Consider the following 24,890-nt stretch of genomic DNA (forward strand, 5'->3'; position numbering starts at 1 on the left):
TGCTTATCTTTCCAGCCCGCAGTGGCAGCGAAGCAATGGGAAAGAGGCAAGGAGGTGGGAGAAGGCAGCACCATCATATCCCTTGGCCATGAGCACTTTAGGGAAGGACCAACGCTGGGGCTGGCTTAATGGATGTTCAAACCTTGCTGCAGCACCTGCAACCCTCTTTTCGGTCTAGTCTGAGTTTCCCGTCATTGGAGTCGCAAGCATCTTTCTTTTTTATGGTTCACAGAAATTGCAGAATTCAGTATTCCATTCTTCTGATTGCAAGGAGACTGATTCGGGGACACTTCCTGCTGGAGTCACACACTGCAAACGGCTGATCTTGTCCAAAACCCCTACTCAAATAAACTTTGAAGCTCTCACTTGTCATATGAGCTGACAGTGCACCCCAAGGGACAGTCATGCTGTGACCAGTGAGCCCTGTTTCCTGTGGTGGGGACTGCAAGTGCCTTATAGTTATTTGGCCCCAGGGAATGGATTCCAAGAAGAGGGAGATGGTTTGGCTTTTGGAAAGATCTGGGACCTTTGATCCATAGTAAAAGGAAGGGAGTCACATGGGGACAATTGTTGGCAAGTCGATAGTTTCAGTGGTACGAAGAGTTGGAAGGACTAGAATTGCTTCTCAATGAACTAGAAGCTGAGTCCCAGGCCACCACAGGTTGGTGGTCAGCAAGGGGGAGGGGGGTACTCTATTAGGTTATGTATCAAGGCTCGTCAAACTTCAATGGGGATTCTGATCCAGTAGGTCTGGAATGAGACTGGGTAAGTCTCCAGGTGATACTAGAACAAAGACTCTACTTGGAGTAGCAAGGTTGTTTATCATTACAAATATGCCTTCACCGGGGGAACACCCACGGTGGTTTTCTTTTTTCCCACTGGGGCTGAAAAACCTGGCAAGGCAGTTTCACCAGCTAGGGCTGGGGTGTGGAGAAGGGGAGGAGAGAGTCAGATATAGCTTAGGGAAGGAGGACAAGATTTGAGATTATTTTATTACTATTTTGAAGAATAGTGAAGTCAACATGCCAGGGAGCTAGTGATGTCTGATGGTACAAACTTCAAAGGATCTTGGGGTTTGGAAGAAAGAAGGGCAGAAGTGGTTGGAAAGAGCTCGTGGGAAGCGAGGTGGATACTGGCCCCCCCCACCCCTGAGGCCATTGGCTTGAGAGGAGGGACAGCAGGGGAAGCGATGGCATCGGGGACAGCTGAGTTTCCCTCAGAACAAGTAGCAGGAAAGTTCAGAGAGAGATTGAAGATAACAGGGGTGAGGACCCATAGGGTATGAAGTGAGGGCTTGCGAGCAGGGAATTGGGGTAGATGAGCAGATGTATGGAGAAGTTCAGAGGCGGGGGGTCCAGGGTGGATGTCAGGGGGCTTCAGGTTTCTGCTGAACTGAGGAGGGGGTGAGGCCCGATGGGAAGATGGGCAACCAGTTCAGGCTGCATGGAGGGCCTTGGACGATACTGTCTCCTGCAGCTCTGGTAATACACGCATCATTTCCGGGGGAAACATAAGGCTTACAGGAGCAGCATTACTCCTGGCACCTGAGTTACAAGTGCCTGTCAGCATCACATGGGGATATTCCACCTTCCCCTTTGTCCAGTAGGTGGGGTATTTTCCAACTTTGTTTAGAGTACGGAGTTTTAAAATGATCCTTAAAATGGCTTGTTTACCTTTTTTCTTAACTCTTTGGATTGTGTGATCATGTCCGCAGGAATAATGGTTAAATCTGTGTTAAATTTCTTTGTGCTTTTTGACACAACTCGATGACATCTGCAAAGACCTGATTTCCAAATGAGGTCACACTGGCAGGTACCGAGAGTGAGGACATCAACATCTCTTTTGAGGGGTCACAACTGAACCCCATAACCAGGGGATTTAGAGGCTGACTGCTCCTCGCCTCGGTCCTGTGGCCCAGCCCTCAGAAGTGCTGCACCAGCTCTGTGCACCCCCAGGGAGGAGGGGTTCACTGCCGCCAGGATGGATCTTCTACTTTCTTACCCCTTCTCTGTCCCCTCGACATGTAGTTGTGCATGTGGTGGTGAGGGTTGGCTCTTTGAGATGCGATGCAGGGTCCAAATCACGGCTCCGTGACTTCAAACTTTCAAAAGAGCATGAGGAAGGTGCTCCTAACCACGGGCTGAGTAAAGGAAAGTCCTTGAGTAAGGTGTTTAACTTCTCAGAGCCTCCGTTTCCTCATCAGTGAAATAGAAATGGCACAGTACCTGCCCCAAGGATGTCGGGAAGATGAAATGGTACCTAGTCCAGCCTGGCATAGGCTAAATGCCCAAGAAATGTTAGCTAGAAAGTGTGTTAGTTGTTTAGTCGCACCTGACTCTTTGCAACACCGTGGACTATAGCCTGCCAGGCTCCTCTGTCCATGGGATTCTCCAGGCAAGAACACTGGAGTGGCTTGCCATTTCCTTCTCCAGGGAATCTTCCCCACCCAGAGATTGAACCCATGTCTCTTATGTCTCCTGAATTGTCAGGCAGGTTCTTTACCACTAGCATCACCTGGGAAGCCCCATTAGTTAGAATCATCATAATAATATGCCATAGCATAGCACTGGATAGTATTAATGTTATTAACATCATTGATAAATAATAATAGGAATCCTCCAAAGACAGTCCACTCCACTTAGAAAAAAACCTAAAGCCATAATTATGTCCTACGAGTTCTACAGGTCGCCCCTGCCCCTCTGCAGCCTCAGGCCCCTGGTCTGTTCTGTCACACTGACCCCTTCATTGACCCACAGGCGCTCCACCAGTGTTCCCATCTCAGGGCCATTGGCGGCTTTCCTCCCCACTTCCTGCAGATATCTGCATAGTTCACTCCCTCGCTTTATTTAGATCTTTGCTCAAAGGTCATTTCCTCCCTGTTTCAGGTAGCATGTGTGTACCTCCTTATGTCTTTATTTCTTCACGTAAAGCACTCTTCACTACTGACAGTATATAGGTGTTTGCTCTCTCTCTTTCCTATCACCTAGAGTGTTTGCTTCCTAAGAAGACTTTCCCTCATTTGCTGGTATATCTAGCACTGGAATAGTGCCTGGCACATAGCTGAGACTCAATAAATTATTTATGAGATGAGTGGACTTGGAGAGCAATCCCATACCTGAACAACACCGTTTTTCATTGCCTGTCTCCTCACGACCACCCTAGGAGGTGGACACACCAAGGATTATTTCACACTTAAGGAAAATGAAGCCCAGAGAGGTAAAGCTATTGACCTAAGCTCACAGAACTAATTAATGGGGAAGCTGGGATGCAGGCTCTGGTCTATTACTCTGCATGTCCCATGGAGACCTGAACAGCCCTCAAGGATTCAGTGCTTATCAGTCACATTGTTACACTGTCTAGCGTTGAGGCCAAAAATCTCATTGTCTCTTCTCCCACTGAAGAGCATGTCCAATAGGTCTTGGCCTTTCCTTGGGGACAAGGATACAGTATCTTTCTGCCAAGGAGGAGTGTCTTCTCCTGAGAGCTCAGCAGAGGGCGCAATAGAGACAGCATCCTGATAGGTGGCCTTGCTCTACACCATCCTTCTGGACTAACTCCAGGTGATGTAGGCTGGGAGGACAGCCTGCAAGTCTGGGCAGCCTATGTGACTTCAGCATCCTGTTTCTGCTCCTCTCTGCTGCGTGCTGAGAAGTCCCCTTGGCAAGAGCCCTGGTTTTCCTTGGAGGATGCTTCTTGGAAGTCTCAAAATCGATTGGGATAAATGTGAAAGAGCTTTGTGATTCCTTGTCCTCCTGGCCCTGCTGAACAGCTGCTGTTCTCCAGCAGAAGATGAAAGACATCCTCTCATTTGGAAGTGGACTCTGTCCTGGTGTCAAGTGGAAGGGAGAGTGAAGCTCTGTGGAGCCAGGAGACAAGTGGAGTTGGATTCTCCACTTGTGCCTTTGAAAGCCCTCCCTCAGACGTTTGCTGGGAAAGCCATTCTTCCTTGAAGTCTCAGCTTCTATGGATGTTTCCTCCTCGCCCCTCAGGAGGTCCCGTCCTCCCATCTCAGTGTGTCCAGCGCCTGCCCCATGGCCACAGGGTCTGCTCCCGTCAGCTCCCCTGCTGGACTGTGGGCTCCCTGGGGGGAGAGATGGCATCTTACTCATGCTGTGTTCCAGCCCCGGGTGCCTGGCTGGCACAAATGAGGCACTTATTTTTGCATGTACAAATGAATACGTTAATGGGATGTTGGGAACTGGGTGCTTTGTGATTGGATTGGAAGCACTGGGAAATGGTAGGGCTGTGCGATGTGTGCTAAGTTGCTTTAATCGTGTCCAACTCTTTGCAACCCCATGGACTGTAGCCCACTGGGCTCCTCTGTCCTTGGGATTCTCCAGACAAACACTGGAGTGGTAGCCGTGCCCTCCTTCAGGGGATCTTCCCAACCCAGGGATTGAACCCGCATCTCTTATGTCTCCTGCATTGGCGGGTTGGTTCTTTACCACTAGCACCACCTGGGAAGCCCAGTAGGGCCAGGGCAGCCACAAATGAGAAAATGTCAAGTCCCTTCAACAAGGATTTTTGATAAATACCGTTTTTAGTTTCTGTCTACTGGGTACAAATAGGTATGAAAATTATTACAATGTAGTGTATAAACTCTAGTCTCTCACTTAGAGTTACCAAGTTTGGCCCAGAACAAAGCTCACAGTTCAAGACCATTCCTTACATAGGACTCCTATGGACCCTGAACCCAATTTTGTATTCTTTAAGAGCCACAACTTCTCCTCCACTCTTAACTGCATAAAATTTGGGTTCCACAAAACCTAGATTCATGCTGCACACCATACCTATTTATTGATCCCTAATGTTACCTAGATAGCATATTCAAAAGCAGAGACATTACTTTGCCAACAAAGGTCCGTCTAGTCAAGGCTATGGTTTTTCCTGTGGTCATGTATGGATGTGAGAGTTGGACTGTAAAGAAGGCTGAGCGCCAAAGAATTGATGCTTTTGAACAGTGGTGTTGGAGAAGACTCTTGAGAGTCCCTTGGACTGCAAGGAGATCCAACCAGTCCATTCTGAAGGAGATCAGCCCTGGGGTTTCTTTGGAAGGAATGATGCTAAAGCTGAAACTCCAGTACTTTGGCCACCTCATGGGAAGAGTTGACTCATTGGAAAAGACTCTGGTGCTGGGAGGGATTGGGGGCAAGAGGAGAAGGGGACGACAGAGAATGAGATGGCTGGATGGCATCACTGACTCGATGGACGTGAGTCTGAGTGAACTCCGGGAGCTGGTGATGGACAGGGAGGCCTGGCCTGCTGCGATTCATGGGGTCGCAGATTCGGACACGACTGAGCGACTGAACTGAACTGAACTGAACTGAATGTTGCCCGGCACTGTGCTAGGCACTGGGAATAGAGCAACGAATGAGACATTCCCCACCTCCTCTTGGAGTAGAGAGTGGAAAGAAAGGCAGCAAGCGGTGGTCACAATACAGTATAGTAAGTTCTAGGTGGAGAAGTGGGGTAGAGAGGACTCCCAATGGACAATGACCTTTTTTTCCCAGCTGTCCATCCACATCTCTCCCAGAGTTCCCTTCCCCCTCACACACACAGCATTGCTGGGAATTGGGGTCTGCCTGACGCAAAAGCCAGATCCTTGGTCCAGTAAAGGAAACCAAGGTGGCAAGGGGTGGACATATGACCTAAGTCAACTGCAGGCTTCTGCCCAGGCCTCTGACCCAGACATGGTGTCACTAGGCAGTTCATTCAGATACAGGCAGGGGATGCTCTGAAGTCTGTAGGGTTGGTTTTACAGCACTGCACTAGACAGGCTGTTTCTCTGATACAGGACTGCCTACCTTCCCTTAGTCTATTCATTTTTAAAATTTTATTGTTGGCTAGCCTGGGTCTTCCATGCCGCATGCGGGCTTTCTGTAGTTGCAGCACGTGGGGGCTGCTCTCTAGCTGCAGTACGAGGACTTCTTATTGTGGTGCCTTCTTTTGTTGTGGAGCACAGGCTCTAGGCCCAGGGGCTTCAGTAGTTGGCGACTCGCAGGCTCTTGGGGGCAGACTCGGTAGTTGTGGCCCACAGGCTTAGTTGCCCCGCAGCATGTGGGATTTTCCAGAATCAGGGATCGAACCTGTGTCCCCTGCACTAACAGGTGGATTCTTATCCACTCTACTACCAGGGAAGTCCCCCATTCGTTTCTAAACCTGATTCTCTGTGCTTCCTGTGGATCCCTTGAATTATAATCAATTCTTTTTCTTCTTAGTTTGTCCACAGTAAGTTTCTCTTTGCAACCAAGAACCCTGACAGGCACAAGCTCCTAACAGCCTAGGCAGAAAATATCAGGTTTCCCAAATGTGGGAATTTTATGCTAATACCTAAAGGATGAATAAGATAGATGAAGGGGCACAAAGAGGTGGGTATAGCAGTGACAGCAACGTTCCAGGCAGAGGAAACAGCCTGTGCCAAGGCTGAGAAAGAAAATGAAGAGAATGCAAAAGGGGGCAAAAGGATGACTTGGAGCCTTGATTATTAGAAAATCTGAGTTTTATTCTGAGGAAAACTAGGAGCTCCTGAAGGGCAGAGGAAGGATCAGACTTTTACAAAAAGGCTGCTCTGAGGATCATGTGGAGAATGGACTAGAGAGAGAGAAAGATGAAGGGCAGGGAGACCACGTAGAAGCCTATTGCAGCACTTCACCCATGAGATGTTGGTGCTTGGACTAGGGTGGTGCAGTGAAGAAACGGGAAGTGAATGACTGCAGGAGCTGTAATGAAAGATGGGCACCTGGGGGGCGATTGGTTGAAACTAAGAAGGGGCTAAAAATGACTCAGGTTTTTGGCTTGGATGGGGTATCATTGAGAGCCAGGAGAGGAGGACGTGTTGGTTTGAGGGAAAGTTTAGTGATGGACATGTTGAGTCTGAAGTGCTTGTGGTACACTCAGATAAAATGTCCAGAAGCTGGTTTGATGTTCTGGAAAGACGTTTGGACTCAAGATACAGGTGTCAGCAGATAGGTGGTAATTGGAGCTACTGGGGTGAGTTGGCAGTGTTCAGAGGGGAAAGCAGAACAGTAACACTCATGAACCAGGCTATAGAAGAGCGCCTTTAAAGGAGACCAAGGAAAAGCCTGAGAGGAAAATGATAGGAAAGCGAGCAATCATTGAATGTTTTTGATGTCAAACAGGAAGACTTGGAAATGCCCACTGGACTGATCAGGTGATTGCAAGCTCAGGCGGGAAGCAGTTCTCATGTCGTAGAAAAGCTGCTGAGGTCATTCACATGTACACTGAAGGACTGCTGTGTGAGGGCCTCTGCTAGTGACTTCCACGTAACCACCTTACTTAGATCTTATGGCAACACTTAAGCATCAGTCTCATTTTCAACAGAAATCAAGACTCAAGTATTTTGCCTAGCCACATTGCTAGTGATAGGATCCAACTCTCGATCTAGAACACCATCCAGCCTGTGTTTTCTATTCCTTTCTCCATCTATGTCCAAATCCTGCCAATGTAGGATAATTGGTGATTTTGTTCAACAAATATTGAGATGCCTATGTGTGCTAAGGGTTAGTCGCTCAGGCGTGCCCGACTTTTTGCAACCCCATGGACTGCAGCCCCACCAGGCTCCTCTGTCCGTGTGATTTTCCAGGCAAGAATGCTGGAGTGAGCTGCCATTTCCTTCTCTAGGAGATCTTCCTGACCCGGGGATCCAACCCAGGTCTCCTGCACTGCAGGCAGATTCTTTACCGACTGAGCTACAAAGGAAACCCTATGTGTGCTAGGCACTAACAAGTTTTGGGGATATGGCAGTGAGCCGAACAGTCAAAAATGTCATGCTCCTCACATTCTGGAGATAGTCAATTGCAAATAAGCAGCATATCACAAAACATAGGCAGACATGGGAGATACCTACAGCAGGGAAGAGAGGAAGGGTATGCCCAAGATTATACTTAAGATAGACAGTGTGGACCCTATAAAGTGATATTTGAGCCAAGACCTGGCAGGGGAAGACAGCCATCACCCAGTTATCCACAGGGTAGCAGGAACAGAAAGCCTCCGGTGCTTGGCACACCCCAGGACCCTCAAGGAGGCCAGGGACGTGGGAACAGAATGAGCAAGAGTCAGTGGCAGAAACCTAGATCAGAGAAATACAGTGTGGGTAGAGGGAGGAGTGGGGGACACTAAATCAGACCTAGGGCTGTGTAGAACAATTTTAAATACTGATTTAAAAATCTAGGTGGGAAGTCACTTTGGTAGATTTTGTGCTAAGCGGTATTTGTTTTTTCTTGAAGATGCCTCATCCTCTGGCTACTGCTGAAGAGACTAAAAGGAGAGTGAAAACAAAGGCTGGCACGGTACCCAGGTGAGAAATGAGAGCCACAGTGGAAGAGGGGAGTTATTCAATTTCTAATGTTTTGAAGGGAAAATCAACAAGATTTGATAGTTGGACATTGGGTTTGACATCAGGCACTTGCCACTGGAGATTAAGAAAGATCAGAGCAAGAAGGAAAAGAGATGTTCTGAACAAGTCTCAAGAAATTGTTAAATGCTGCTTATGGGATAATGAATACCTACTAGTTAATAGCTCTGGAGTTACTGGTGATCTCAACAAAGTTCTGGTGTAGGAATGAAGTGCAGCCTGTTAGAGCACGTGAAGAAAAGGAGTCGACAAAATGAAGACCACCTGTCTTGCTGATACATAAAGGAACACCAAAGTTGGGTATGATGTGGAATCTTAGACATGTTAAGTGTTACATGTAACTATTTGTACACTGATACCAAAGCACTGTCCTTGGTACAAGAAACATATAAATACCGTCATTCCATAGTGTGGCAGGTTGTAAAATGCTGGTGTTTTTTTTTTTTCCCCACACAAGATGGAATATTACTCTTTAAGAGCTATTTGTTCTTGAAGCATCAGGGTGGGGAGGTATCCAAGTACCCTCTGACAAACTAATGCACACCAGATTTAACTCTTTAATTGGACCTTCTTTTGGCCCAATTCTCTAGCTGAATTGGGAGAATTCTGGTTGTAAATGAAGCCAACTGGATACTTTGCTAAGTTTCCCCCTTGGGGAGGGTTGAATAGAGGTGCCAGGAATGCCATTTTTATCTATAGCCTAGTAAAGTCAGCTTCTTGATACTCCACTTAGTTTTAATTTCATACTTAAAAATTATCTACCAGAAACTATAAATGTTGTAACTTCAATGACGTCTGCTAGAATACAGGGAAAAGCTAGCTTCAGTTAGAGTAAGGAGACAGTTTTAATGGTTACTGTGGGGTTTCAAGGAACTTCCTGGGAGGGACAATCAGTGAGAATGCATTCATCATGCATTTCAGTATGACGATGAAAAGATGTCAGCCAAGTTCAAGTTTTGTTGCTATGCATTAGTAATGTCCCTCCCAATTCAGGAGACTTCCCAGCACTGTTCTTGATTACAGGAACTATATATTGGTTACTTACAGTAACCTGAAATAAAGAGCAACGACCACCTTGAATTTCCTTATCAAAATTATGTATGTCTATGTATTTAAAGTTCCTAAGTCCTAGCTCAAAACAAAAGCTGTCACTTCATATATTTGTATGTACTACTTCAAAGTTTAGTCAAAGCTATGGTTTTTCCAGTAGTCACATATGGATGTGAGAGTTGGACTATAAAGAAAGTTGAGTGCTAAAGCATCGATGCCTTTGAATTGTGGTGTTGGAGAAAAAGGAGATCAGTCCTGAAGGACTGATGCTGAAGCTGAAACTCCCAATACTTTGGCCACCTGATGCAAGTAAGTGACTCCTTGGAAAAAGACCACAATGCTAGGAAAGATTGAAGGCAGGAGAAGGGGATGACAGAGGATGAGATGGCTGGATGGCATTACCAACTTGATGGACACGAGTTTGAGCAAGCTCTGAAAGTTGGTAATGGACAGGGAAGCCTGGCGTGCTGCAGTCCACCGGGTTGCAGAGTTGGACATGACTGAGCAACTGAACGTACTTAAAATTCACACAACTATATCAAGTATCACAATGTTTATTGATAGATACAAGTATATAAAATCAGGGCATGAACATGACTTGATAAATTAAGTAGACTTAATTTCAATACTATAATAAGAGGGACCAATTCAAATTCTCACCATTTGTTTCACACCCACAAAGACCACTTCAAGGGCATTTACGATCTCTCAAAACTGATCAGTTTTGTGCAAGTAAACCATGTTTCTTTTAAAAAGACTTGTGCACTTGCCCAGGCTCAAGGATATTAAAATCTAGCACATAAAGCCCATTACTAGAGGTAGAAATACAGGCAATATACTATTACGGCAACAACCATCAATTACAGTTAAGAATTTTTCTGTAACAACCAAATGGATAATCAAATATTGCAACAACTCAAGTATTACTGAGCAAAGTGCATTTCTACAGTATTCAGTGTTGCTATTCAGTTTTCTAACTTAAAACAGCCTATGATAACTGGCAGCAAAGAAGGTCCTTGCAATAGACTGCCTCTGCTTGAGAACTTATGATGTAATTATTGCATGCTGCTAATATACTATCTAAACATTAAAGATACTCCTAAAATATTTGATGGTAGACTATGATTAAGACATTACACTACAAAAAAACCTTACGCAGAAGGAAATCCTAATTGACGTGCTTCTGCTTTTAAATATTGTGAAAACATTACAGCGGAATGAATTTTCGCAGTGGTTAGGTCAAATGCAGTTACATCATAGCAACAGTATGTTTTGCACAATTTAAGGCTTTGGCTGGTTCTTTTAGTCGGCTTCTTCCTCTGATTCTTCTTCTTCAGCAGTTTCTAGCCAGGTTAGCCACTGATTCACCTGTAATTTGTAATTTAACAAAATAAGTAGTACTTAGAAGATACAAAATAGCAGTATTCCCAATCAACCAACCAACTGCCCCAAGAACAAAAGTTTTTAGACAGTACCACACATCTTATAATTGCAAGCAGTGTTCAGAACCCAACATACAAGCTGTTTGGGGCTTCCCTGATGGCTCAGGGGTAAAGAATTGCCTGTTAATGTAGAAGCAGATTTGATCCCTGGGTAGAGAAGATCTCCTGGGGGAGAAAATGGCAACCCACTTCATAATCCCACCTGGAGAATTCCATGGCCAGAGGAATCTGGTGGGCTACAGTCCATGGGGTCAAAAAGAGACACAACTGAGCAATAAACAATTGACACAAGCTGTTTATGGGCAGTTAACGTGGGTGTCAATTCTTTGACACCACTCCCATCACACTTCAGAACTGTTTTAATATGGGACAGTGGCTCATCCCAAACTTAAATGTTAGCAATGCTGGGGAGGGAGGAGGGGGACAAAGAAGATCCCAAAAGAGTAATTTCTAGTCCCACCCAGAACTTTAGGACCAGATTCCCCAAGGACAAGACTAAGGACAAACACTGTGACGGTGATCCTCCTGAAGACTACTACAGATTAGCATTTCTCAAAGCCTGGCCCCTGGGAAAAGTAGTACGAGAATCCCTGAGTTGTATACCACACACAGACCTAAGTCAGAATGTCTACAATCAGACCTGAAATTTCCTTTGAAAATTACTTTCCAGGTGACTGATGTATGCTGTGGAATCCCCTGACATTATAAAAATTTTCCTCAGGGCTAGAATTCATTTTAAGTTAGAAAATCATGGTATGCAATATTACCAGGGCTATTTTGCTTATATCTCACTTTAAAAACTTCATTAAAGTAACACCAGTTAAAATGGAAAAAGCACAACAAATTTCTCTAAGATTTACCTGGAACAAAGCCTTGCCTTTCCCTGGAAACTCTTGGGTTATATCTTCTTTCCAAGCCAAGAAAGCTTCTTCTTCAATAATTTCCATGTCATAGAAGTGAACAAAAAAGCGGAGTAACATGCCTAGAAGACAAAATGTAACCCCATTATTTAGTGTAACAACTGCCCATCCATTTGTCGTAATTATGATGCTAGTCCTCTCACCTTTTGGGAAGTTGCTGTTGTAGCAGTGCACCTGAAGAGCATAGAGGGCACTAACTTGTAGATCAACATGATCATGAAGGAATTTCTGCATTACTGGCTTGAAGGAAAGAAGCAGTTGTTTTTCCTGCTCTAACTGTTCTTTGGAAGGAGCAGAGGAAGAATCTGTTTCATCACTGGGTGGGTTTACTTCACTAGAAATGTACTGTAAGAAGCTGTACAGAAAAAGATCTTGTTACAACCTCCAAATGAAAAATTTCTAATTCAAGAAACAGATAATTCTCAATCCCCTGCCTTGTAGACTTTCTTCCTAGTAAACTAAACACAGGCTAACTGTTTTCGATGTAGAAAAGCACAACTTTGTTATCTTACCTAGTCATTAAGATGTTCACAAATCCTTTATCTACATGAAGTTTGGGAGAGATGTTATCTTTAATCCATTTATATATGGTCTGAGGGGATGGATCCAACTTTATTTGCTTTAACAGTTCCTTCTCCAGTTTGAGAAGTGGGAATAAGAAACTCAGTCCCTTTCCTTCCAAGATCTCCAGCATGCGGTCCTTATTTTGATCAATTTCTGAAGAGACAAAGCCATTCCCATCACCAGGTAGTTCATTTTACTAAGTTGGCCTCTTAAAACTGCTTTACCAACAATTTTCCAAACACGTAAGATTTATGTAAAATAATGAAAGAACTGAGCAAAGGAAACTTTGTATTTGGACCAAATGAAAATAGTCACATCATAATAACTTTTTTATAAAAGTGAAGTCTATCTGTGGTAATGCTTATTGTTATCCAGACAAGATAATCACACTGACCTATATAAATTCACCCAAAGTACTAAGGGCTTTTAGATCTAGTATTAAAAACAAAAATCCCCAGCATTCTCTTACCTGGGAGCATTTTCTGCATATTGACCTTGCTCTGTTGAAAAAGCTCTGTTAACCATTCTCGATCCTGTAATTTAGCTAATTGCTGAAGACAAAGTAAGAAGAGAGGAAAATGGGTGCCACTTTCCAGTGGTTGAGCTAGTTCCGAAATGCTCACCAGCTCTGAAATGATAGCACGAGCTGCAAACTGTGCTAAATATGATTTCACCAAGGGGATGTCAACCTCCAGTTTGGGGCACTGGTCCAATACATTCAGGAAAGCCTGAAAGGAATATAGTACATAGTCAGTTCGTAGTCAATTCAAATTTGAAGAGTTCTTATAGAATCAAAAAGTGTTCTACCTGCATGAAGTTGTCACTTGTGGCTATCCCTTCCTGTTTGAGTAAACTGATCAAAGAACTTGCTTTTTCTTTATCTTCATCACTTCTATCCAGTGACAGGATGATTACTTTGCTTAACATCTCAGGAAGGAAGTGTTTAGGAGCTCTCATCTCTCTCACACCATTGACAGCTTCATTTGCATTCCCACTATTCAGGTATTCAGTTACAACAGTTTCCTGAAAAGAACGAAATCCAAGTTTCTTTAGTTTTCCTGCCTCAAGTACACCCCCAGGAGCTAAACGATGAGACTGTCTGAAACTCACAGTTAGTTTAAGCAGTTCTTCCTTTGACGGTGGTGGCTTTTTACTGGTCTTGGCAGGCTTTTCCTGGATAAGTGGTGGATTAGTTTTGAGACCAAGCTGAGGTGTCTAAAAGAACAGCAAAATGATTAAGTATAAATGTTTAGTAACTTTTTAATCGTTAAAAAAAAAAGTGCTTATGAAGTTGAAAGCAAACATTAAAAAGCAGTCTTCAGACATCTTCAAAAGCTATCAGAACGATTGAAAATGTCCTACTACATACATCCCATACCTGTCCCAGAGGTGGCGTTTGGGTGCGTGGTGGTTGTGCACTAGGAGGAATCATAGTTATTTGGGGCTGAAGCTTTGGCACTTGATTTTTATTCATTAGGAAAGACTGAGCAGGCCTCAAGCTAATCTAGAATCGAAAACAAAGCAAAACGGATATCCAAGTTAACAAGCAGCAAACTAACATTAATTGCAATGCTCTAAAGTTAATTCAGCATATACACACATGATGGAACCTGTGGCAGAAATCTAAGTTAAATGACTGAAAATGTTACTGTTATATTTAATTTATAGCAAGAAAACTAAAGATCTGATCCAGACAAAAATACAACATGGCTATAAATCTTGTATTTATACCACAACTTTCCAAGGATTAGCATCAATAAAACATGAAAATAAAAACCAGAAAATTTAATTAGAGCTTAAAAAATGTTTTACTTTATCCTGAGTCATTCTATTTGCACGGAAGTCACAATCAAAATCTTGACAACCATTTTCCTTACTCTAACTGAAGACTTGCCCTCATATCTCATAATCTTCGCTCATAGGACGCTGGACATTCAAAGAAAGAAAAAGTAGTACAGAAAAGAGAGAAAGAAGGTAAAGATAAAGAATTCCAGCATTAAGTCCTCTTAATAATGCGTCTTTTTTTATAATCATCGGGCAAGAGATTTCTGAATTGACAAACTATGGTATATAAATAACATAGGCAAATGTACCTCATCTGCATTAAGCTGTCCTTTCTTAGAAAACCGAGGTGGCATATCCTTCGACTGTCCTTGCAGCTGGGATAAGAGTCCCTGACTCTGGTTATGGTAGAGCTGGCTTAGCCCCTATTTCAGAAAGAGAGAAAGAAAAGTCGAGATAAAAAGGGGTCCACAAATTATGGTAATCAAGTACCAAAGTGATGAGGCCAAGCCACAAGGAAGCTTAACTGCATTTGCCCAGAAAAAGTAAAAGATGAAACAGAAGAATAAAATTCTAACCTAACTGTCAAATAAAGTGATGTGATTTTACTAATACTTTACTAATCTGAATAAAATCATTTCACCCAGTTTGAAATAACTGTCACACATATAAATTTGGTTTAGAAAAACATTGTTTTTAGGTTTTCTAAACCTAAAACATTTACACTTAAAAAAAAACCAAAAACACAATACTAATCATATGTATTCCAAAATTTAATTACTTGTTGCCTAAACATCCTTAAATGTATTCTTACCTGGCTTTTCATAAACTTGCCTCCCATCTCCCCAAACTGCGACTGTGTGGGAGGCATGATGTGTCCCCCATGGCCATTGAAGAGCTGATTTGAACGATGGCGCCCCATGGTGGGTGAAAATCTATCCTGGATAACTCCTGGACCAGTACCAATTCCGCTTCCTTAAAATATAGACACGAAGAACTCTTTACCATTAAAACTGTTAAACTCATTATTTAATGCAATCAAACTATCTTTTGTTCAAAATCACCTGGCATTTGTCCAAACATATCAGCAAGTCCTCCAAGTGGGTCCCTATCCATTTTCATCCTGGGTGGCATAAACGGTCCCTCCAGAAAGAAGTCACTTCTCATCCCTTGAGCCATAGGAGCAGGAATAAAAACTCCTAGATCCTTCAGAAATAAAGTGAATAAACACTTACTTCTAGACGCTATTTTATATAGAGTGAAAATTCTTACAACGGTAAAATCAGAAATACTTCTCTGGATAAGAGTGCCACTGATGCATTCTCTATAAACAACTTGTTCTCAAAAGAGAATACAGACAGCAAAAACATTAAGCCCTACTGGTTAAGACAAGACAGTCTCAAATAAAGATGTTTTAATAGGGTTTTTGTGCCATTATAAACATAAAACCCACTTAATGATTAAAAAGTAAAGCAAAACTTACTTTTACTGCATCTTGACGGATTTGATTGATCGTCTTTGGTCCATTGTCAAGAAAAGCTTTGCGAGGAACCCAATGGTGTTCTCGCAACTCTACGGTATCCTTTAATATAAAATGTTTTTAATAAATATTATTTCAATACAGTAAACAAGAGTCAGCGTGCCAACACACCTAAAGAAAACAGTTTTACCTGCAGCAGGAAACGAATCCTTGCCGGCAATTCCTTACTTAACATCAAGGAGCACATTCGGGCAAAGTACTGATCCATTAAGGACTAAGAGAGAAAAATAAAAATGTGTACTGCTTAAGACTTCAAGATATTATCAAAGTTAATGACTAGAGGCAATCCTCTATATCACCAAATAAGCTGTTTGATTTTAATACAATTATGACAGGCTATTTACACTATTTCTGTCAGCAACGCACATACCTTGGCTCGTTCATGGTCTAATCTAGGCCCCACTGTCCTCATTATCTGACAGAGGCACTCCAAATCCTCTCCCATATCTTTGAGTTGGACTCTCTTCTTTTTTTCCAAAAGCTACCAAAAGAAATAAATGCCATGTTGTTTACAAATTCTTCTTGGTTTAGATGTAGCACTTTTCCATAAGTTTCCACTAACGCATACAGTTCCTAGTGTCTAGCATACTATTCTTATCTGGTTCTGTTCAAGAAATTTCTCCAAATTGAGCAATTTAAACCTAAGTAGGGAATGAGTTCTATCCCTATCTTGCAAAATATACTGCATACTTCCATATTTACAACATTTAAACAGCAGTTTTGCCAGCAATCTAAAATATTTAACTAGCACACCAAGTCTCAGATGGCAAAATTGTAATTGACTCATATCTCCCAAAAATGATGTACGTGGTGATTAATGAAAGCTTAAATTCACAATCATTACTTACTGTTTTGATGCACTTATGAAGGATAGATTCATGAATAAGATCAAGCTTTCCAAGTTCTCCAATGAATTTGATGTTCCCCAACATCTTGATCTTGGCAATAGCTCTCTGTTCCTCCTCCTCAGGAAGGAGGGGATTTTCACGCTTATCATAGACTAAAAAGAATAAAATCAACATTCCGAATTAAGTTGAACATACGCAGTACTGTGTATTAGTCGCTCTATCATGTCCTACTCTTTGCAATTGCACAGACTATAGCCCACCAGGCTCTTTGTCCATGGGATTCTCCAGGCAAGAATACTAGAGTGGGTTGCAATTCTCTTCTCCAGGGGATCTTCCCAATCCAGGAATCAAACCCAGGTCTTCTGCATTACAGACAGATTCTTTACCATCTGAGCCACCAGGGAAGCCCTACACAGTACTGCTGCTGCTAAGTCGCTTCAGTCGTGTCCGACTCTGTGCGACCCCAGAGATGGCAGCCCATCAGGCTCCCCCGTCCCTGGGATTCTCCAGGCAAGAACACTGGAGTGGGTTGCCATTTCCTTCTCCAATGCATGAAAGTGAAAAGTGAAAGTGAAGTCGCTCAGTCGTGTCCGACTCTTAGCGACCCCATGGACTGCAGCCTACCAGGGTCCTCCATCAATGGGATTTTCCAGGCAAGAGTACTGGAGTGGGGTGCCATTGCCTTCTCCTGTACTACTAAGTATTAAATTCTTACCATCAACATTTCTGGTTCGATTTTCAAATTCATCTTGTAATTTGGAAATTAGGAGGCGTCTGAATGTCTATAAGAAACGAGACATTTGTCAGGGTTTGATAATAAAACCTTCCAAATCAACTTAAAATAAGCAAGCACACACGCCCACTTACTGTGCTTTGCTTCTGTCCTGGTTGACCCTCTGCTGCTGGGCCATCAAAGTTTGGTGCATCTTCTGCCAATCGCAGACATAGCTGAGCATACAGTGAGCTATACTTTGGCTCTTCTAGGGCTTTGTCCACAATCTACAGAAAATATGCCATTAAAAAAAAATTAAATATGACAACTTTTGGAAAAACCTTTCTTTATAACTTAATACTTCCTTGCAGTCTTAAGGATCTTGAATCGCACAACAAACTTCTGACAAATTCCCTATACAAATGCCTTACTGGTAACCTGGAAATAAGCACATCTCTTTTGGAAGGCTTCTTACATGAACTTAAGATGAGGTATGTAAAATGCCCAGCACACAGGCCGGAAAAATGTAAGCACTTAAATGTTAGCTATTACAGAGTACCAAAAAAGTCTAATTACATATATCTCATACTAGTAAAACCCTCTCCCCTTTGAGGAGTTGAAATTACCTTGGAAAAATGGAATCACCATAAAACGAACTTTTCCAAAATGTGGTATTTTTCACAAAAGGAAAAACAAAGCAACCCCCAGCCCCCAAGAGCCTGATAATCCAATTAACCCAAGCACAGTATATACCATTTCAAATTGACCTCTGAAGTTTGATACCATCAAAAGTAATTAAAAACAACAGCAACAACAACAGTGTTCAAATATACATACACTTAACTCACACCTCAGTTTTAGAAGCAACAATGAAGTGTATAAAAACAAAAGCAAACAACAAAAAACCACTCAAAACCCAACCTGGGTTGAAAGTATTTTCCTCCTCCTTTCAGTTAAGCCAACATTTAACTTACCAGCAGTATGACCCCTTTAAGGATGAGTTTAGACTCTACACCCACATTGAGGAGCTCAAGGCATAGCTTGTCAAACTTCTCAGGAGTAAGCTTGTTTAATATGCTATGAAAAAGGAATCAGACTAGGTATCACCAACATACAAAATTATCGAGTTAAAAAAATAGCCTTTAAATTATGCTTTTTCCCTTTCATCACTTTCCCCTTTAACATCAAGACATTTTTCTTACCCATCTAACCAAAGCAGTGTTGAAATAAACCTATTTAAGAACACCTATCTAACTGGTGGGGGTTCCCAGCTACTGGGCAAGATCTCATTCTCGAAACCCAGATCAAGAGCGTCCCTCCTTAATATCGAGGCTAGATACAGGAGCTAAACTGTTATATTTTGCCATCACTGGCTTACACACCAGGTACAGAATATGTCAGCACAATAGGCTTCTGCATTTTAATCTAATGACCGAAAGCAACTAACTGAGCCCCAAACAGTGATGTGCTGATTTTCAGCTTAAAACTGTCAACATTGGCATTTCACAGAAGTAGTTAATCCAGTCTCCCCTCCTTTTTAAAAGGCAAAACAGACCTAATAAACTTACCCTCTTACTTTCCTGAAGATTGCATCATGTCGTTCTTTTTCATTTGCGGAGTTGTTTGCTGCGGAGTTGTCATCTCGTCTAGTGCTTCGTGCAGGAATCCATTTCTGAGCGTTTTGCCCTGGGGTTTTCCCCAGGAACTCGCTAGTAAAAATTAAGAGAATTAAAATAAGACAACTTAAGCACAGCATCCAGTCACATATCAAGTATCATACAGATCAAAAATCCTTCTAAATAGAAAAAAGTTTAGGTTTTCTCAACTCCCTTACAACTAAGCAACTCTTAATCAGTGCATCAGAATAACTTGAAGAATTTGTTAAAGGAACTCCCACTCCCACCCCAGTCTCTGCTGTAGTGGCTCCGGGTAAGGCCTGATTAATTCGCATCTCTAGTAAGCTCACCGGTGATGTCAGTGATGTTGGTCCAGAACCCACATAGTGAATGAAAACCAACATTTTCTAATGTCTCATGACCACGTTATACACTTACAGATTTATTACTATAATTTCGTATGAATGTTTGAAGAAATAACATCAGTGAAAATAATCCAGAGTAAGAGAATAAAAGAGCAGTTTGAGAGCCTCAACTCTTATTAGATGATTTGGCTAAAGAATAATCAAGAACTGATAGTCTATATTTAAAATATGTAGCAGAAATAATGATTAGGATTGCTGATGTCCTACTAACTATATGTTGTAATGTTAGAAAGACCCTTAACCTCAACCTGCTATATAAGTCACTCTTTTCACTGTTTACTATACCTGTTGCCAGCAGTCTTGGGATAGTGCTGAGGTGCACCCCTACTTCCTCCTCCGCCCGAAGAAGCACTATTTAAAAGAAAAACTTTTTTAAAAAAAAAAAAAGTACACCCCAAGTATGTTTCACTCAAAACAGATATAGGATCTCTCTAATTATTCTGCATTACAGTACATCATAGATGAAGACTGAACTTAGGCCCAATGGAAAGCCAAGTAATTACATTTATTCTTCAGATAGCAAACAGAAAACAGTGGAAATTTAAGGGCTTTAAAGAAAGGTACATGCTCATTATAAATTAATCCCTCAGCACAATTAAGTCAGAACTATTTGGTGTGGTTATTCTTTCGGTCCTAATAATTGCCAAAACAAAATCTACACATACCTGAAACGAGAAGCACCCCCTTCTGCGATCGCACTCTCCACTTTGGCGGCTTGACAACGAAGAATCTTCAAAAGAATAATATTAATGGATGGGGTGGGGAGGGAAGAGGATGGGAGAAATGAAAAACCTAGAATGAGAAAGAGTACCAAAATTAGTCACCGCTAACATACAAATTTGTAAACCCTCCTTCAGTTACAATGTATTTCAGCCTGACACTGCAGTTGATTGAACTTACACTGCATTGCAGGTCCCGTTAGACTAAAATAGAACGTACTCAAAACACAAACGAACAGTAAAATTTTGTTGGCCACTTAGAAATTCACTTGTGTTCAAGGACGCAGCAAGTTACTACACAGCGATAGAATCAATCTTTGAAAAAGCCACTTTCTGCCTCCTTTACAGCTGAGTACGGAGATCAATAGTGGAAAAATGTTAGCAAACGGGTACACCATGTGAAAACGTTGTAATATTTTACTGCCTCAACGACGAGCAACACTGAGTAAGGGGTAACTGAAGACGGCTTTTCCCACTATCCACCCCTTAACTGGGCGCAGAGGGCCTGAGGGGGAGACGAGAGGCGCACAGCGGCTGACATCGGGCAGGCGGAAAACCAGGGCCACAACATGGCAGCAGGAACCTCCGCCCCATTTTCCCCTTCCTGGGAACAAAAGAGCAGTGGATTCCTCCCACCCAGGCCCGAGTTAGGGAAGTGCTTCCGACAGCTTCCTACCGAAGCCGCCGGCGGCAAACCTCGGGGAGGAGCGGAGGCCGCCCCCGCGGCTAGGCGCCCGGCTCTTTGTTCTCGGGCAGAAAGGCGGCCTCCTTCCCACCCGCCGCCGCCTCCAGCGGCCCCCTCCCACCCATAAATCCCCGAGGGACTGACAGCCGCCTCGCCGCTCCCTGCCCAATCGACAAAACCTCAGAAACCGTCATTTCCCTCCCTTCTCCCGTCGCAGGCGGGGCTCGCCGGGCAGGCCCTCCGCTCCCCCACCAAGGGCAGCCCCACCGCTCCCCGACGGCGCCGGCCCCACACACTTCCTCCCCGCCGGGAGGCCGGGCTCCGGGACTCCTCCGCCTCGGCTGGTCCCGCGCCAACGGCCGGGCCCCCCGCCCCCGCCGGCCCGCGTCCCTCCCCGCCGCGCGCGCCGCCCGGCCACGCTCTCTCCACGTCCGAGCACACGCGCGCCTTGGCCCGTCCCGGCCCGGGCCCCGCGGAGGACGGCCACCGACAGCCACGAAGACGGCCATAGACCGCCAGGGCTGCCAACTTCCTCCTACTCCGCCAGCGACGGGAATGGAGAACAAAGACGAGGAATTTCCAAGTGCCAGAAGCCCAGAGGAAACGCTAAAAAAGGGTCGCCCCGCCCGGCTCCGCCTGTGGCCGCCATTTTGTACTGCTCGGGAAGAAGCGGCCGGGGACGGCGGCCATTTTAGAGCGCTCCACTCGGCGGCAGCGCCGGCGGTAGCTCCACTCACCTTCACCGAGAACTCAGCAGCTGCTACAGCAGCTGCCTCCTCAGGATCCGGTCGTCGGGGACGGGGAAGGGAGGGGGAAGGGGAACGGAAAACAAAAAAGGGGGAGGGAAGGGGGAGGAAGGAGTCGGAACCGGCTTGAAACAGCTCAGAAGAGTCGCTGCTGCAACCACCACCCGATACTTGCCGCCACCTCCATAGAGCTCCGACTCGCTGCTGGCGCTGAGGCGTGTCTGAAGCCGAACTTATCACTCTAGGGCAGCCGAACCCACCAGAGCCACCCCGAATGGCTCCTTCGCCACCCAATCAGCGGCCTGGCTGCTGTCTACCGCCAATCGGCGCAGGGCGACGGGGAGGAGCCACAAGGCCAAGCTCGGTTGCGGTGCAGCCCCGCCGCAGTGCGCAAAGCCATATTCGCGAAGGCTCTGAGACCAAGCCAGTGGCGTAAGGGGAACTGGGGACGGTCGAGATGCGGCTCGCTTGCGTAAACTCGTAGAATCCTCTGAGTCTGCGTTGGTGTGGCTGCCTCGTCTTCCTCCTGTCTCTTTGTTCCCGGGGTCCGTATCCCGTGTTCGAGATATGCAGCCCTCAGCTCCTCCACCTCGTTTTCTCACAGGGAATGTGGGAAGGAAATTCGCCCTTCCACCCGGCCCGATTCCCGTCCTTGGCGTGTGCGAGCACTGATTTTTCTGGCGCCCCCGGGAAGCCGAGATTGCCCCTCGCAGGCTGAGCCTCCCTGGGACTGGCCTGCAGTGCTAAGGCCTGGCGCCGCTGGGGCGCAGCGCCGGGAATCGTTGGTCTTCAGGTGCTCGGCTTCGCCTTTGGGTAGGGAAGCCCTGAGTGTAGGGTTCAGGAGACTGGACGGTGCACCTCAGTGCGTTAAGAAAGCTTTATTCAGCTCCCTATTTATTCCATCCCCTACTGAGTGAATGAGAAAAGGATGAAAGGAAGGGCTTTATAGTCTTCGTACCTCACTGTGGAGAAAGCTTTTCCCAAAGGAATGTCCGTCCAACAGTCACGGAAGACCCAGAATATACCAGAATTCTTGAGAAGTAGTGTTTGCGGAGCGCGGGCGTCTGGAGGATTTTAATTGCCAGCTCCTGGTTTGTTTTTTTAAAGCACGTTGAAGACTGTATTTTACATTTTATATAAGGTCCACTCTAACAAATAGGATTAGGCTTTTCAAAGGCGTCAGGCTGAACTATTTATACTTCTCAGCTAATGTTTTAAGTGAGAGGAAGGGTAAAATGAAGTGTTCCATCGTATGCGACATTTTAGCTATACAAAAATGGAGTCATGTTTCCATATACTTACACAACAACAAAAATGCCCCCATTTTCATTTAGAATTTTGTTCTTGATACAATGTGTAATCTAAAGAGAGAAACCATATGTATATGTTTTGTTTAACATGGATAACCTTTAAAGAAAGTCCAATAAACCAGGATTTTCAAGGTTTCCAACATGTTTGACATGTGAAAACAGCTTTTGGGGTTGAAAGTACCTAGTCCATATGATTTTCAAGAGAGGTGCCTTTTTTTCTTAGGACATTTATACCAGAATATGGAAGGGTGCGGTGGGGCCCTGAACGTTTGTAACATCTTTAGATCTTTGCCATATATTATTAGGCTGATCATTCCCCTTCATATTTTTCTAAAGTTATTTTGCTATTAAGCTAATTTCACTTGAACTTTGACAACTTGATATTCCCACCCTTGGAGTTAGTTACATGTTAAAAGAAAAAATAAACTATATTTTTAGGAAAGACAAAAATTGTATTTCAAATAGGATTAGGACCCTTTAGCTTCAAAATAACACAATATTTCAAAATAATTTCTATAGGGCTTTACAGTTTGCAAAAATGTTTTCATATGTTTGATTTTTTTTTTTTTTACATAACTGGGTTACATTCTTCATGACATTAATCTGATAGAATAGTGTTTAAAAACACTACACTAGGTTAGACTTCAAAGAGAATAATATACTGAACCCTAGAGCCTATAGATGGTCTTTTAAAATATATATATTTATTTATTCATTTGTCTGCACTTGGTCTTAGTTACAGCATGTGGAATCTTTTAATTGCAGCATATGGAATCCAGTTCCCTGACCAGGGATGGAACCCAGGCCCCCTGCCATGGGAGTGGAGTCTTAGCCACTGGACCACCAGGGAAGTCACTGGATAGTCTTTTAATTGAGGAACTTGAAACTCAATAATTAAACATAAAAGAGGTTTTACTTAATCTTGTATTTAATCTTTGCTGATTGTGAACCTTTGCTATGGGCTTTGAAGGATAAGTGTATGTAGAAACTGGGCTAAGAGGAGTAAAGTAGAAATATGGATAAAATATAATCTTTCAATTACCTTTCAATATTCAATAGGTGGGAGACATAAGACATTCATATTTTGAAATGTTTCCATCACATCATGGATGTATGAAAATTCAAGTCATCTGGAATTTAGCTTTCAGTTTATAGGAAATTGAATTTTAAATACACCCACTTCAATCTGCTAGTTTTAACACTTATATTTTATGTTAGTTTTCTAAAGATTGAGAAGATCTTAGAGTCCTGAGTTGTTAACTTACAGATAATTGCATTATTTTAATAATATCAAATGTTGTCTATTATTATAACATTCTAACTTCTAAAGTGTCTGCTATCCTCTCTGTGCTTAAGGATTCCCCAGTCATACATCCCTAGCTCAGATCTCTTATTAGAATTCTGAGTTTCTAACGCCTGTTTATCAGAGACACAAACTTGTAGCCATATTTAGTTTAGGCCACACGGTAATTTTAAACATTTGCATTAGTTGACATTGAAATTTTATGAGATTTTTCCATACAAATCTAGATTTCCATCTTTTCATGAAAATATGGCAATACTGGCCTGAAATTCCACCACAGTGAAACTGACTTGATTCACGCATAGGCCAGGTTGTGCAGAGTGGTAAAGAATCTGCCTGCCGATGCAGGAGACACAAGAGACTCTGGTTTGATCCTTGGGCTGGGAAGATCCCTTGAAGTAGAAGACCCTCTGGAGTAGAAAATGGCAACCCACTCCAGTATTCTTGTCTGGGAAATTCCATGGACAGAGGAGCCTGGCAGTACAGTACAACTGAACATGCATTCATGGCCTCTTATAGCCAGTTTTCTTTTTTGTTATTTGTTCAAATGCAACAGACTTAGTATTAACTGATCATCTTCCTATTAAAGGAAAAGGAATAGACCATTTAGTACAAATATCTTCTCTGCCACTTACTGTGTAACTCTGGGCAAATTAACTGCTCTCTCTTCTTAGTTTCTGAATCTATAAAGTGGGAATAGCTGTATCTACAGAGTTGTAAAGATTAAATAAGATAATGTATGTAAAGCACACAGCATAGTCCCTGATGTAGTAATTACATAATGTCAGTTACCAAATTATCAATAATATTGATTATCCAACTATTTTATAACTACTTTAGTTTTGCTAAGGATT

At 43.4% G+C, this 24,890-nt stretch overlaps 1 protein-coding gene and 1 non-coding gene across 2 annotated transcripts; both read right to left on the minus strand.

The window, feature by feature from the left end:
- Positions 1–9,962: 9,962 nt before the first annotated feature.
- Positions 9,963–21,714, minus strand: EIF4G2 (eukaryotic translation initiation factor 4 gamma 2; the record flags this gene model as incomplete). The annotated part of the gene is made up of 22 exons (XM_044929027.1): positions 9,963–10,792; positions 11,727–11,848; positions 11,930–12,141; positions 12,299–12,503; positions 12,820–13,078; positions 13,158–13,373; positions 13,461–13,565; positions 13,729–13,854; positions 14,444–14,557; positions 14,947–15,107; positions 15,197–15,338; positions 15,616–15,714; positions 15,803–15,886; positions 16,043–16,153; positions 16,521–16,672; positions 17,236–17,302; positions 17,388–17,519; positions 18,207–18,309; positions 18,801–18,941; positions 19,559–19,624; positions 19,939–20,003; positions 21,415–21,714. Coding segments are annotated over 22 exons (3,048 nt in total), but the record flags the coding sequence as incomplete, so codon positions are not given.
- On the minus strand, positions 14,241–14,391 carry LOC112579753. Its single transcript, XR_003104089.1, has one exon. It is a non-coding gene; the product is annotated as a small nucleolar RNA SNORD97 (small nucleolar RNA).
- Positions 21,715–24,890: the final 3,176 nt, after the last annotated feature.

Source organism: Bubalus bubalis, chromosome 16 (assembly GCF_019923935.1).
Source record: "Bubalus bubalis isolate 160015118507 breed Murrah chromosome 16, NDDB_SH_1, whole genome shotgun sequence".
Taxonomy (NCBI): Eukaryota; Metazoa; Chordata; class Mammalia; order Artiodactyla; family Bovidae; genus Bubalus; species Bubalus bubalis.